General features: G+C 42.3%; 1 protein-coding gene across 1 annotated transcript in view; it reads left to right on the top strand.

Annotated features, from left to right (window-relative positions):
- Positions 1 to 16768, top strand: part of LOC122758646 (matrix metalloproteinase-17-like) — an 86877-nt gene that overhangs the window by 26939 nt on the left and 43170 nt on the right. Inside the window, exon 4 of the mRNA XM_044012914.1 lies at positions 10175 to 10461. Within this exon, the coding sequence (XP_043868849.1) occupies positions 10175 to 10461 (287 nt within the window). The remainder of the gene's footprint in view (positions 1 to 10174; positions 10462 to 16768) is intronic.

Raw genomic sequence — 16768 nt, 5'->3', positions numbered from 1 at the left:
TTAGAGAATTGATTTATAGAAACTGGATTAAGTTCAATTTCAGTTGGAGGAACAATGTTTTTATTTGTCTTTTAAAAGTTGGATTTTAGTCAGACAATAATTTGACAGAGACTTTCAGTGTCTGCAACATGTTTCATAAGTGTGTGGGTATTTGAGATTGGATGACACTTTTTCAGGAGCCACATAGCGTGGTGGTTCGTGCTGTTGCCTTGCAGCATAAAGGTTTGCGACCCTGTTGGAATAAGAGCCTTTCTGCAAGGAGTGTGGGAAGAAACCGGAGAACCTGTAGAAAACCCACACACTCGGGGAGAACATGCCAACTCCATGAACCCGGGTCTTCTTGCTGCAAAGGCAAGAGTGCTAACCACTACACCAGCGGTTCCCATACTTCAGACATTTGACCTCCAACCATGTAGCCCCTATTCCTGCACACTTGAAAAAAAACCTTGTGTCTCTCTCTTTGTCTTTGCATACCCTCCACATCACCCCACTTAGGGAATCACTGCACTACACCAACCGTGTGGCCAGTCTAAAAACATGCAGAGGTGAATTGGACTCTCTAAATCAATGGAGAGTGTTTTCACCCCCATGTCAGCCTGGTGTTGGCACCAGCAGCCCCCCGCGTTCCCTCATGTGGAGGATAAAGCATTAGACGACAGGTGGCATGGATGACACTCCAGCCGCTTCTGATTTAACTCACTTCACGATAACTGAAGTGAGTTATCGTGCGAGTGACTGGCACTTGGCTTGTTCACACGCGTCAGTCACATCGTTATGTTTGGTAAACACGCACGAGTAGGTGATGGCGGCTTTTGTTCCACAATACAAATATGAGCAAATGTTTTTGTTTTTTTTTACGGGACTTGTGGAGCACTCGGCCCCAATTTAACTCCTGCCTGCTCACCTTTTTCCCCCCTCTGCCGCTCCACCGCGCTGCACTCAGCCAAGTATATTACACACACTAAGAGCCGTATTGTGTATCGGCCCCACTGTTAGCTCATTATCTCATATTGTTAGCCCATTATCTCTGCAGACAGCCTGGAGTCATTAGCGGGCCAACCGACAACTCAAACAGATAGGTGAAGCGAGCCGGACGGAGGAGAGCGAAGAGCGAGGAGGATGAGCACGGATAATGAAATAGCCAGCATGAAGAGGCAGGTTGCATCTTCTTAATCTAATAAAGCAGATACATTTTACAGATTAAACGTACATTGCGTCTGTTTTTGTTTATCTTACTAATGAATTAAAAGTAGTAAAAGAATAATACAATGAAGGAACATGAAGATGCAACATGTTCACTGAATGTAGATTTATTTTATAATTGGATTGAGTCATTGTTTTTGAGACCTTTATCGCGTTGCCATGGTCATGGTTATTTTAACACGATTGTACCAACTGTGGAAACACATTGAATGTAGCCATAGTAATAACTCAGCAGCAGGGATCCATCAAAGTACTAATTATAGCCATAGTTTATAGTTGTTAGTGAATATTTTAAAATGCCACAGCTGTGTCTGAGGCACGGGAGTTTTAGTCATAAAAGTGGCTTTAGGAGAATAACAATTACATTAAGCTGCTCTCAGTAGGCCTAATGGTCAGGACGGATGTGTTTTAATTCTCTTATCCCTTTGGTACGTAGGAAATATTTAGACTTTTATTACATTTTTTTAATTTATGCACCAAATTACGATGATTTTAAAAACTTGAGAGGAAAAAAAGTGTGTTGAGAAACCACAAATACTTCATCGACGGAACGTTGAAGGACACGTCGTCTGTGAATCTGCACGAGGGATTAAATCTACACCGAAATTACGTTACGCTAAACAGAGTGTTTTTTTTACAGGGTGAGTCATCTCACCTTTCACCAATCTCTGTTGAGAATGACAACCGTGTCGGCGGTTGTGCGGGATGTCTCTGGTAAAGTCTGCTCCACACTAGACGATAATTGGACAGATTTCAGGTCCCGATCTGACTCTTCCGACAATCGTGTGTGTCTTCCGATTTTAGGCTGATTTCAACAGATTAACTGCAGATTAACTCCTGCTGCTTAGCGCTGAGCTGTTAAATCAGGTGGGAGCGAAGAGCTGAGTCGCTTCTTTTTTAGATGCTGTGGTCTCATAACTGTCCTCCGTCGTCACAACAAACATCATCGCCGTTGTCTTCTTCTGCTGAGCAAAGGGGGCAGGGATGCGAGTCAAGCCACGCTCATAGCGCCCTCTTTTGGACACCTTGGTAATTACTTCAAACAGTTCAAATAAGGTTTTGAGGTGATCCCATTAGTTGATTCATCATGGAATAATTAACACAGACTAGTTGACTGTGAAAACAGTAATTAGATGCAGCCCTAATCTGTGCCAAGGTTTGAAGCAATACATTCTTCATATATAATGCTAGAGCAGTATATTAATTAAAAGATAACCAATCCTAAAAACAAATGAATGTACAGGACACGACGTCCACCGAAATAGAAAATGAAAAAGCCTTCAGTGGAATGTTAAGTGGCTGCTGGCCTCATCCTTGTCATCACTTTTGGTAGCGTTTTGTCTTGTAAATGCATCCGGGAGACGTTCGTCAATTCCACTCACGGGAAAAAGCCATTTAATGCCCGAAATTGCTCCCAAATTGTTATTTCACCGCTCGTAAATGGAAGGTTCCACTGCTACATACCTCATAATGGGGAAAATAAAAGAACAGAGCAGATATAGAGCGGAGCGGGGAAACAGGAATTGCTCTTATTAAATCCCTATTTGGCATAATTACCTTTTTCCAAAAATACGCCCTTGTTTACACGCAGTTTGCATAAACTGAACTGATCACATTACCGCCTCACTCCACTGGAATTGGAGTTATAGAAGCGATTCATACGGTACATTGTCGCGCCCGGCGAGTTTACCTCTTGTGATCTGACTATTTGGTCAAACCCCTCATTGCATCACGGGAGCTCAGTGACGTCGTGTGCATTCATCTCCCTCCCGTCGTTTGAAGCCACCAACCTGTGAAATTGCTTGGAGGGACGTTAAGAACAGTAATGCTGTTATTGAGTGTTATCTTTTTAGGACTCATCATATTTTTATTTTTTTGTGTGTGTGTGTGTGTGTGACTGTAGTGGTCAGAGAGGAGATGCAGACGGGAGAGAGGGTGGGGAGAAAATGATTTGTGGACAGAGGGGAGACTCATGCAGGGACTTTTAATTCGGCGTTTTTCACCTTCAGCCCCGACTGACGTGCAGGCGCGAGGTTTTTGGTAATTCACCGCATGACTCTCTGTCAGCGAAAACACGCCCCTCATATATGTGAGCGAGCTTTTCACATACGAGCCACCGTCGGCATACGGGATTTCATTTTGAAAGGTAATCAGCTTATGTCTACAGAGAGTACAGCTGAGCACATGAGGTGAATATTATTGTGTCTGTGTGCGCGTGAGCTCCCGTGTGTGTGTGTGTGTGTGTGTGCGCGCGTGTGTGCTTTTCAGCATCACTTTTGATGTCAGCTCATGTCTCTGTGGAACAGCAGCGCCGCGGGAGGCAACAGCCTGCTGAGGAAAAACGAAGGCCGGGGACAGAAGGAGTTCTCTTGACCTGATTCTCTCCATCTCTCTTCATCCACCTGCTCTCTCTCTCTCTCTCTCTCTCTCTCTGTGCCTCTTGTTTTTTGATTTCACATGTGGAAGAGCGCTGTAAGAGCCAAACAGGTAAAAAGTAATTAGAGAGTGTGTGTGTGTGTGTACTCATAGTTCTCTTGAGTATATCTTCCAAAACACAGACATATTGACCTTTTGTCATGTTGACCTTTTAATTTTAACCCTTTAACACCAAAGCCTCAAAATGTCCTTTAACTAAGTGTGTTTGCCCATTTTTCCAGAATTACGTTCAATATCTGGCATTTATTTACAATTTACTGCATGTTAAATGACTGTTTATAACAATTTATTTAAATAAAAACAACACACTGTAGTTGTACACAAACACCATATTTTGCATGTTAAATTTGAAATTTGAACAGTATAAAACTTATTTTAAATAACATTTTTGTCTCAAAAATGCAGAAACAGGCCAAAAGATGGAAACTATGTACAGGCGTTTTTCAAACTGTGTCCTCTCTGGTGATAAAGACACTGATTCGCCGGCTTCCTGAATGAGCGCGAGATAAATTACCGTAAATAACCACACGTTGGCCTTGATGTGCAACTTCTCAGCTTTCAGAAACGGTTGGAATTTCTCTGAACCGTTGTGTAATTACGGTAATGCAAAGTGCGCATGTGCAAACGTGTGGCCTGCGTTACGCTCGGTGTTTAAGGGTTTTCTTAAGGGCTTTTTCAGGCTAAAGACTAGGTTAGGTTAAGCATCAAGGGAGTGCATTATGTCTGTGAGTGTCCTCACTATGATTGCGGCCTGTGTGTGTGTTTGTGTGTGTGTGTGTGTAGAGCAGACATAAGCCTCGGTTTTGCTCCGTCTCATTTATCATAAGAAGTAGGAAATTATGTCATGGAATTAAATAGGTTGAGAAAATGAGGTCTACCTTAATCAGGCTTCCCTCTCTGACTAATTTCAAACTTAAATCACTTTCTCTTCTCACTCTTTGATGCACATTTTGCACATCACATTCTGCACCAAACGTGCTTGCTCTTGTGTTCTGGCATTATAGGTGAAGCAAATGTCCCTGAGTGACCTGGAATATAAATTCTAATGAAAGTGCGTCTGAAAGGGAAATGAATAACCATTTATTGCCTGGAATGACTTTTTTAACTACAGTAAATATGGCCGATGTTTTGTTGCGTGTGCAGTCCAGCTGTTAACCTGTGACACGGTTTGATTCATGTCACAAATGTCACAATAGTGCAGCGTGCATCGTGTATATTTCCGCGGGTTTATGCAGTTCCAGATTTACGCCGCGTGCAGGGAGTGGTGTGGACCATATGTGTCGAAATAAAAAGTTATGGCGTGGAAGTTGCTTGCGCTTGTAGCACATCAGTCTTTTATGCACGAGAGCACATTTTATTGCATCCCATCATGGAGCTGCAGTTAACATTTTGTTTTTTTTATTAACCATAGCCAATCTCCCTGTGCATATAATTGTTAGAGTTGCGTAACACTACCAACATCATTTACCCAGCATGACCTCTTTAACCGTGGAGCATACGCTATTTTACCTGCCATTACTTTCATGCAATGCAAATATTCCCACGTAATGTTTTACCGTTATTATGCTCCGACACTTCAATATCTGTTCATCTGGCAATATTGTACCACTCTATTCTGCAGCAAACAGATGTTCACAAGGCTCCTTGATGATTGTGCCACGTTTTATTGTCCATTTTCCTCTAAATGGGAACATAAATGACAAAATGGACATCGCGATCAATCGAAGAAGACCTGGAGCTATTGATGAAGTCCATGAAGTCCTCAGGAAAACATTTACTCATGTAATTAATCAAGTGGGGAAAAGGGAGCTTATTTTCCCCATAGACTTTAATTCAAACGGACGTCTTTTGGCAACCAGTGGAGTCGCCCCCTTGATGGAATGTTGTTTTCGCTGATGGGGGTTGTTTTGATTTAAAGGTGCTAATACACATTACACTATTGTCTATTAATAAAGCAAGAATACGTTGTCTGTTGAAATTAAATTTTCTATAACTACGTCTGTATTGAATTTAAATGTCATTTTGGAATTGAAAACATGACGACCACTTCTCCAGAGTGTGCTACACGCGAGGAAAAAGGGCATTTTTGAAGTTTTATTTCTTGTACTCCTCACTCACACACGTGCATCATCAGCATAAAGGGTTATACTATACTCCCTCTATCTATCTGCTCCTTCTCTCACTCACTCACTCATCTTGAGTGGTCACGGGGAGCGCTGGTGCCAATCCCAGCTGACACGGGGCGAAAGGCGGAGTACACCCCGGAGAGATCGCCAGTCCATCGCTGGACCACAAAAGACAAAAGACCATTCACTCTCACACTCACGGTCAATTTAGAGTGTCTTATTTGCTTAATCCCCTAATCCTGTGCTAAACACTACAGCAGGGGTGTCCAAACTTTTTTTTAACCAGGGCCAGATTTGATAATGTGAAGATTTCCAGGGGCTAACAGTCCCATCAGACTTTTTTTATTACAGTAAAAGTTACACACAAATGCACTGTTTTATAATAAATACATTTTGTATTGGCAACGTAACCAAATCCAAGCCACGCAGGAGTGAAAAAATGGAAAATTGTGCCTTTCTTTCACATCTGGAGTCAGATAACATTGTCGGAGGTGAATGTCAGTCTGTCTGTCTGTCTGTCTGTCTGAGCTAATGAAGCAGCACATGACTGAACATGATTTTCTGTCCCACCTCGATGCAGGGGCCCGACTTTGGACCTGCCTGCACTCCACCAACCGTGCGGCCGTCCTTCTCTCGTTTTCCTTTCAAAATGCTTTTGTAATGAGGGAAAGTTTTGGGCCGGTTAGTAAAACGATACATCACAAACAGCGTCTGAGACAGAAGTGTGTCTGTGTGAGCGCAGTCGCCTGGAGAAACTAGAACTCAAGGGCCGTGTCAGTCTAATGCAGCTACATGATTCTGCCGTCCTTAAGGACCAAAGAAGATGGGGGGGTCCGTCGGGAGCTGTCAGAAATGTTTCTGCTTTTTAGCTCCTCTTTTTCCATGCCTCCCTCATGTTACATCTCCTTCCATATTTTCTTTCTACTCCTTCATTATCTACATCTTCATTTTTTGTCTCTCTTTTTTCCCCCTTTCTCTGGTGATTGGACGTGTGGAGCCTCCACATGAGACACACAGCCTTTCTCCACTGAATTATAACACAGGTTGTTTTGGGAGTGAGCATTAACTTTCAGACGTCTGTGAGCTGTAATCTGCTGGAGCTGGCTCGAACCAAAGAGGCAGTGTCAGTGATCAGAGAGCTGGACGTTAGAAAGATAAGCCTCCTGGACTCCAATTTCATCAAGCTGAGGTGGCCTCGGACCCCGCGGTCCTTTCGCGCGGCCATTAACACAGATGGATGATAGAAGGAGTGAGTCACCGGAATGCGAGCATGAATGGAAAGAAAGCACACACAGACTTGGCTTTCAAGGTGTCAGAAGAAATGGGAACGACAGTGGTGGTTTGTACGAACATGATTGTTTGTAGTGACAGAACTCTCGTTTACGAACGGTATCTGTGACCTGAATATTAACTGTGACTGGTGCGCCCTGTTGTTGACAGCTTGTCAAAAATAGAAGATAATGTTTTTGATTTTACTGGAGTGGAGTGAGACAAGAATTCCCAACTTCAGTTCTTCAGTTCTCGTTCATTTGTGATGGATTAATGCTTAACCCTTAGTGCTCATGTGGGAATAATGCACAACTCCCTATGTGGACACCCTGGGTGTTTATAGGTCACATCTTCAGGCTTTACAAAATGCATTTTCTTCTTTCTTCTTCTTCTCATATTGCATTTTTTTTTTTTTTTATAAAGCTTGGGAGAAGCGATAATTGTGACAGTCTTTCATTTTTGGCTCATAAAAATGAGCCAAGCGAATTAATCCAACTTAAAAAAATGTGGATTTTTTTCTCAGGTATAGGAAGAGTATTAGGGCCAAATAATTCAGAGAAAAAAGTTCTGAGATTAAAGAAAAAGTCAGCGAGATTAAAGTCAGAATTCTGAGAAAAAAAAGTCAGTATTATGAGATAAAGTCAGAATTCTGACTTTTTTTCTTTAATTTCACAAAATACTGATGTTTTTTCTCAGAATTCTGACTTAAATCTCAGAATTCATGCTGTTTTATTTTTTTGTGGCACTAATACTCTTCCGTACAGGTGTGTTTATAAAGTTGGTGAAAATGAAAAAAAAAAAAAAGGTTTTCATCAGATTGTCTATAGGTTGTGCTGGAAAAAAAGGATATAGATACATTCTAACATAGTAATGGAAAAAAGCAGCCTGAATGCTCTGTGTTCTCAGGGTTTAAGTCCCAGAGTAACTCTATCCATTCATTATTATTCTCTGTGACGGTCACTGGGACTGGAAATATCTGGAAATCTACTACAAAATGTACTCCTCTCTTCCTCCCACATGACATTTTTGAGAAACTTGACCGAGGGGGCCTGGCAAGAAAAGTTCTTGGAAAATCTCCAGAGCAACATTTGCCAGAAGTTGCTATCTCACACAGAGCCCTGCTGATGAACTTGTGTGCATGTCTGATAGCGGCTTTTCTCGCTCACATACACACCTACAGGCGATTCAGAGGCTCCATTAACTTCTTGTCTTCACACTGTTTTTAAGGAAAATGGACTATCTTGAGGAAACTGGGGTCACAAACACACAGAGAGAAGCCCGGGTTGGCTTGCAGGTTCAAATTTATGTGAGACATCAATGCTGCTGCTGCTGCTGCTGCTGCTGCTGCTGCTGCTGCTGCTGCTGCTGCTGCTGCTGCTGCACCGCAGTGTCTTTCCAAGTCCCAAGAGAACGTAGCAATCGAGTGTTCCTCAATAACCCACTTCATCCAATATTAACTGTGCTCCACAATTTACATGTGGGTTGTTTCCCCTTCTCCAAGTCTGAGAATCACTGTCCTTGTTCTATTCACAGTAAATAGCAGAAACAGTTGATTAAGATTGTTTTGAAACTTTGAATTTTAAATCGAGTCAGCGGATTTGTGCCGGCTAAAGATAAACGACGTGGTATCCGTTGAGTGCATTCAGTGCGCTCCTGTTCAACAGAGTTAACAGTCTTTATTCCTGGTGTGGCAGCTCCTCTGTGTTTCTTGCCCTTTTCATGCAAACTGCAGCATAAATTAGCGGTGCAAGTTGTTTGCACATAACCTGGTTGTCAAACCGCTCAAGAGAGAGAGATTGTTAGTGAAGTCTTGCTGTGCAGTGCAAGGAGTTTACCCCCTGGCTTTATATGCTGCAAATATGATATTAGTGTTATTCACTCTGATTTGTATGTACTGTATTGTAGAGTATATAAAGAGGCTGTGCCTTTCTTACTTTGTTCATTTCCAACATTATACGCAGGGTTGAAAGCTTGTGGTGGTGAAAGGAGGCAGCTAAGAGCTGCACTGATTAAATAGCTTTTTGTATTTTTGACAAATTTGTCTTGTTCAGAAAAGGCTGGCAGGTGTCTCATGTCTCACTCCTCTGTTTTGCACCTTCACATGTCCTTATTCTTGGCAAGGCGGAGGTGTCGGGTGAAGTTTCAGGGCTGCACTTCAAAATTAAGCGAATCCAAGGACAACACAACTGATTTACAGCCTCTTGTACAAACCAAAGACCCACAGTTCACGGTTGCTATATCACAACAGCAGGTAGCACAGGACAAAAACCAAAACATGTCATGTCTCCTTATGTGATGATGTGTTGTGCCGCGTTTCATAGAGGGCAGAGTTTAACCACTACCACTTATAACTCGGTGGAAAAGGGCAAAGCGCACATTTACAGGAGTAAAAATTGGAATTGTACCCAAGAGAACGGTAAAGACACAGACTAGAAGAGTAGAAAATGGAAGCAAGATGAGCATTAGAGGAGGAGGTGGAAGGCAATGTTAGCACTTTGTTTGAGTGATTTTCCGCTTCTGTTTCTACTGCGGCTTGCAAAAGAAATATCTCAAAAGATTTGAAACAAAAAAAAAATGATTTGAGGAGGGAGGAGAATTAAATAACAGGGCGTGAAAGACAGTGAAAAGTCGATGCAATAATCTCTCCCGCGTTCTTCTCCACAACTTATCAGTGTATGTGAGCGGCACGAGCAGCAAAGCATGAAATACAAAAACACATCAAATATGCAAAGGGTATCTTTAGTTTTCTCGCAGGTTCTGTCCCAGTGGCAAACACTTTTGATCTCGCTCCTCTCCTATCAGTACGTACTGGAGACCAATCCACTCGTGCTCTGTACTTTACTACTGTAATTCAATGTTGCCCTTTTTACCTTTCTTCTTCTCCTCTATATCTGATGTGTTGCTCTTCCTCTTTTTCTCCTTCCATTTTCATGATTCTTCTATCCTTCCAAATCCTTTCTTGCCCGTCATCATTCGCCCTCTCAATTTGTCTGCACCACTCTCGTCTTGTTTTAACATTTGATTTGTTTTTCTGTCAGGACTCCTGTCTTCTCCCCTTCTCTTAACTCCCACATGTCCTTCCCCACTTCCTCACACCCCCTCTCCTAACGAATTCCCTTTCTCTCTTTTCCTTCCTTCAGAGTGAGAACCTTCCCTAAGGATTCAGCCTTGCTGGGCAGGGACACCGTCCGGGCCCTCATGTACTACGCCTTGAAGGTCTGGAGCGACATCGCGCCGCTCAACTTCCATGAGGTGGCCGGCAGCGATGCGGACATTCAGATCGACTTCACCAAGGCCGACCACGATGACGGATATCCCTTTGATGGGCCAGGTGGCACCGTGGCACACGCTTTTTTCCCCGGGGAGAGATTCACTGCCGGAGATACACACTTTGATGACGACGAGGCGTGGACCTTCAGATCACCAGGTGAGGCACATTGCAGTCAGTCAGCTCTAGTAAATCACAAAGAGTCTGTGTTTGTACAGAGTACACGGCAACTATTTGCTGACAGCTGCAGCACAAACAGGAATAAACTCCCATCTCCCACGACAATGTGTTTACATGCCTCGGAAATGTGATATTTCTGTGTGATTTTGCTGCGCACATGCTGACATACTGAAATGTCCACAATTACGGGCAGAGATGCGCACACACACACAGCTGCTGAGGGAACGCGTGGCCTGACAAAATAATCCTTAATCCAATTCTGCATCTAATCCCAAAAATGCCCAACTTTGTTACTCTATTTTACTCAGACCCTTAGAATGCAGAGAAATTCAGGCAGTTTTTTTGTCCATTATTCTGTTAAAATGTATATACAGAGGCTATAGGAATGTGCAATATAGAGTGTCTTATAGCCTTTTTTAGCGCAACCTATAGGCAATCTATGAAAGCTCATTTCCGCTTGATAATAAAAATATTCTCAAAGTAAATTGGAAATTACGAGATAAAAAGTCAAAATTATGAGATAAAAATTCAAAATTATGAGATAAAAAGTTGACATCACTTTTTTTATCTCATAATTATGACTTACTTTGAGGATATTTGTCTCTTTTTTTCGGAAATGGGCTTCCATAGCATTCTGATGACAAAGATTTTTGAGCAAAAAGTACAAAAAAATTGGATTGAATTTTGGAAAATTTGGGAATACGTCACAGTTCCAAATTAGCTTTTTATGAATAAAATTAAAGGAAAAATTGTCTACTTTTTTGGACTTCTGCACAATTATCCATTCTCACGATTTAAAAAATAAAATAAAAAGTGATATAAAATGACTCACACGTAAGAAGAAAACTGCATTTTTTTTAAAGCCTGAAGATGGGACCGATAAACACAAACCCCCAGGATGTCCATATAAGGAGTTGTGTGATTTGAAAAACCATCACAAGCACTTTGTTTTGCATCAGTGACCAAAGAAATGAATCCAAACTTTTGATTGTAAAAAAACAAATGAATAACATCCTGTTACAATGCAACTTCAATTATATTCCTGTGCATTAAATTGTATTAGCGTTTATTGCACTCAGGTGTGAGCAGAGCTCTCAGTTGGGGGAGATCTCATAATGATGTCTACTAACTTAGTTGCATAATAATATATATTAAGTCTGTCTTCATTATACTTAATAGCGCACAGGCTGTTTGGCCCATTCCTTTTTTGTTTTTTCAGTGCATTTTGGCCCGAAGTTGTTTGAGCTAATAGATCCTGATTGATCTGGCCAAATGTTCTTCATCAAACAGTTTTCAAAGATCTCGCTGAGGGAAATCTGCCAGTTTGAAATGAGGACATGGTGACGGCGACTCTAAGTGGTTTTCAATCAGCCCTGTCAATCAGAAACAGACACGCTTCTACTCATACAGCTCAGAGAAAACACAGTAATCCGGTGTTTTTTTTTGGACGCAGATTGACTTTCACTCGCCTCCACTTTGCCCTCTTGCTGAACTGATCACACACTGATCATGTCATGAGAGCCTTTACGCCGAGTGCAAACATTGAAATTATTAGGTGCACAACTGTGACCATTTTTGGCAACATTCCCCAAACGTCTGCTCTCTTGTCGCCTTACATCATCCTCAAAGGGAAGGAAGGAAGGAAAGAAGGAAGGAGGGCGATGGTGAGCAAAAAACGGTGGTGGGAATGGGAGGCGTTGTAAAGCTCACTCGTCCAGATGAAATGTGTGGATGGAGTGATCTCGCCACACTGAATAGATCATCAGGCAGTGGCTTTTTCTGTGCAGTCGCACAACTGACGGCACAAATCATTAACTCTTCCCTGACTTTGCTTTCTTTATTCCTCCTTTCACGTCGACGTCTTCACTTAAGACATCCATCACTCGCCAGCTCGATCTTTTTTTACTTTTTTTACCCCATGGAGTGGGAGTGAAGTATTGTTTTTTTAGTGGCTCTGTGTGTCTGTCTGTTTGTGTTTCTGCACTTGCTGATATGATCACGATATGTTAATGAGCGAATGGGGTGAAAGTCTGCCATCTCTGATTGTCTTGTTTTTGGGGATGGATGCAATGTAGTGGTAAATCAATATATTGTGTATTTGTTTTTACACAATTTAAAATGTACAGAAACAGCTAAAAGAAGCAGTTTACCTCAAAAAAAGTATTGAACACTATCTTTATCAGTGAGATCTGCACGCCAGGGTTTGGAAAGACATTTTTTTATTTCAAGTATGTCAATTTAGGCCCTATCCACATGGAGACATAGAGGAAAAAAAATGTAAACGCTCTCTTTCTTTGTCAGTTTTGGTTTCAGGACATTGTTGAGAGGCTGCCTTCTCCCCTCTCTGGAAGAACTTCACATTTCCCGCTGCCTCAGAAAAAGCCCAAAACACCTCACACCTCATCACATTACAATCCGTTTGAACTGCTGCCGTCAGCCAGGCAATACAGGTCTCGGAAAACACGGACAAACTGACTAAAAAAACTGTTTTTTACCCCACAGCCATTAATATATTGAAGCATAATTCACACATACAGTTGTGATACCTGTCTGAAGGGATTGTGCAATAATGCCGAACGTAGGTGTCTGTCCTTTAGCAATACATTTTATATTTTAGGATCTATTTTTACGACCTGTTATAATTTTGCGCTCATAGCGAATGCACTCAATGTCGTTGTACACGATAAAGATATTCTATTTTACTCCTTTCATCCACACAAAACCACCCAGAACGACTCTAATCGCTGTAAAAAGCTGTTCCGGCAAGGTTCCAAGCTGAGCTGAGCCAACACTAAAATGTCACGTCAACAGACTGTCGGCCACTTAACGTAGAGTTAAAAATCTCCAACATTTAGTAAGGACATTTCTATAATTACTTCACCCCACGGAGTTTATTTTAAAGTATTGCTTTTAGTGGCTCTGTCTGTCTGTTTGTGTTTCTGCACCATATTTGTGTGAATGGGGTGAAGTCTGCCCTCTCTGATTGTCTTGTTCTATTTTGGTTTAAGGAGGGGGGAAAAAAAAATCAGTCGAAATGCAAGAAAATCAGAATCGCAATTTAAATGCAAGAAAATCAGAAAAGCAATTTAACATCAGAATTGCGCCCCCCTCATGTTTCATTGTTCCCCTTTTCATTTGAGCTTAGCTGCACAAGTAGCTCAGAATAGAATAGAGACAGAATAGATTTTTTATTTTAGAAAATACAAAGGTTTCACTGACTTTGGCAAAAGACAACCTGGTATCACCGAAATGACCTGGCAATTAAGGATGGAGTGAGTGAAGAGCTTGCATGGAGCGATAAGTTTCTTATGTACCACGGGAAAATGGAGAGGATCGAGACGTGCTCGAAACTAAATATAATACAAATACTATACCCTCGTTCAGTGAACACACACTCCACCATCTTCACTGCCTCCTCTTGGCTGCAGCGCTTCACCAAGGACAGATTGTCTCTGTGGTCTTGACACAACGGGGAATACAAATGAGGCGAACCGTAGTGTATTGTTGGATGGAAATAAACCTACTCGTGTGTAATCCTCTCCCACTCACACTTCTGCCTTGTAGGTTGTGTGTAATCGCTGTGTTTTATTCGAGCCACTGGCTTTCCGAGGAACTGACAGAATTTTTGTCAACACCAGGAGTAAGAGTTCTCCGGAATTTGAAAAGTGTTATGTGCAGGTGCTTCTGACACCTGACACTGTTAGCGGATTCACGAAGGGAATCTCGTCTTTGGCTGTTTGACACAACAAACACAACCTCCAAAATAGCAACTGTAAGCTGAAAATGCCAGGTTCCTATGAAGTGCCGTTTTCTGGTGATCTGCTGTCTATAAGTGACGTTCTGGCAAACTTCCCAAACGTAGTATCTACGGCTACGTGAGGGTTTAATGTCTTTGGCCACAGTAATAGGACGAGGATGAGGTGAATTAGTCATATTAATGAGAGCGATCAACTCTCAACATGCACTTTTTCCCTCAGAAAGAGTTGCCGCATATCTGTTTTGCCAGAGCACAATTCTTGGCTTCGTGCCGCCCGAGACAATTATGATTGGTTTCAAGAAATATAAGCAAACCACAGCATATTTGTCACCGCTGTGGAGATGAGTCGGGCTGCAAGAGCCTCACGAATCAGTCTCAGTCACAGATATGACAGGTATCTTTTCCTCCCCCTAACTTTATACGCTGCTCATGGGCGACTGATGTCTGTATTTAGGTCTTTGTTCCTGCAGAACTGGAAATAGAACCCAAGCAGGGCAAAACTAATTGTTACCGCCACACTGTGTTTACCACCATCTGCAGACAGCCAAAAGCCAACACATGAAATTAGGTGGTGCCAAGACGTTGGAGATATGTGGGGATGCCATAACTCCTCGGCTGATTGTGACGCCTCTTCCTTCCAGGAGAAAAAGACCTGCACGACTTGGCAGCCCTGCGCCTCTTTTCTAACCCACGTCTCGAGCTCACCTCACGCTCACACTCTGCGAACAAAGACGCTTTTCTTTCTCTTTTTTTGGATGAAAGATGAAGTGCACTTCCAACTTCCAACGCTGTAAGCAAAACAGAGAATCTGTAGGCAAACAACAAGTTTTCATGACGCAGAACCACAGCTTGTACTCCATGTGATTTTAAGCTTGTGCAATGCACAAAGCGCACCAAAATGGTGTATGTTGTTGCTTAAAGTAATCCATTTACGTAATTCTCCATTTATACAATATAAATGACAGTGTATCAATTATACCTTTAGTTTGAAGGAATATTTCACTGATTTGCATTGAGCTTTGTATTACTAGAATAGGGGTAGTGATTTTTGAAAAATTGTGTTTCCCCTGAGTGGAGAAATATCTTCATTCTTTTCTTTGTTACGTGCTCACCAGTGACTTTTTGCATGAACACCAGTTAGTGATAGTGAATTTGACCTCTGCATTTAACCCATCTTTACACACCACGCCGGGTGCAGGAACAGTGGGCAGCAATGGGGGTTGGATGCCTTGCTCAGGGGCACCCCAGGCCTCTCAATTCCTTCCCAAGTTGTCTGTATTTATTGTGTTTTTCTACGCTACGCTACACTTTTGCCATTCCCCTCTTTCACACATCACACATCTATCATACACATTCACGAGTTGCCAGCACAGCTGTCAGGAGCCGTGCAGACACAGTGGCACGTTGACAAAGAGAGCTGGGGGATCAATCCCACTCTACCACTGATCCACAGCCACCCCAAAAGGAATTGAACTGGCTTTCTCAGTCCAACTTTGAGAAATTAGAAAGATAGAACAATTTCAGTTAGTCTAACATGTATTTTAAAAGTCTCGTATCAGTTGGACGTCATGTAAGTGTATTGAGTGTATGACCGGTCCAAAAAACACACATCCCACACTCATGCTGACAGACAGCCAAACACAGAGGGGGCTGCAACACTTATTGACAGCGCGGATAAATACTTAATGGATGTTTTTGACCAATATGGAGAGTCTTGCGAGACCAAAAGCTAGTAAAAAAAAAAAGATCCACAGCCCCATGTTGCATTTTGACCTCAGGTACAATTCATCCTGAACGATGTGTGCACTTGTTTTTTCTGGCATAAACCCTGACCTTGACAGGACTAGTAGTCCTCACGGAGACCAAAACCTGGTGTGAGTAACTAGTTTAGGACTAAGATTTGAATTAGGGTTAGGAATAAGACTTTGTGGAGGCTGTCACAAATGAATGGAAGTCAATACAGTGTCCTAAGAAGAATGGCTGTGCGTGTGTGTGTGTGTGTATGAGGCTGTCTGTCCCAGCTGGTGAGTCTGTGATGGGGCCAAGGCCTGACTGTGTCTCCCTCCTTTGTCTCGCACTGTCAGGACTCTGAACCATATGCCACAGGACAGCAGCTCAATCTGCTTCAATTAGACCTCCAGCAGGGATGCAGCAGTAGCAGGACATGCAAACCACGCTGTCGTTGTGCCGTGTCGGTGTGTGTCTTTGCCGAAGCTTATGGGGGCAATGGGGGTATGACAGCAGCTGTGAAGATATAGGTTTGGTTAATGACAGCAGGGATTGGAGCAGGGAGGGATGTCTCTGTGGCCTTTTTGTTAGTAGTCATCATTATCATCCTCAAAAGGAGCATTCAAAACGTTAAAAATGAAAGGCTGAAAAAGAAAATTATGTTTTACTCTACTCAGTAATAACTAATAGGCCCTTTGCTCACATGTTCTGTCCATAGACGTCAGTTTCGATCCGTTTTTTCTCAAACCTGGAATCGGTGATGTTCACAAATGTCTTCTTTTGTCCAATAACAAAAAAGTA

This window comes from Solea senegalensis, linkage group LG21, assembly GCF_019176455.1.
Source record: "Solea senegalensis isolate Sse05_10M linkage group LG21, IFAPA_SoseM_1, whole genome shotgun sequence".
Classification (NCBI taxonomy): Eukaryota; Metazoa; Chordata; class Actinopteri; order Pleuronectiformes; family Soleidae; genus Solea; species Solea senegalensis.
This window is presented reverse-complemented; position numbering and strand designations above follow the sequence as displayed.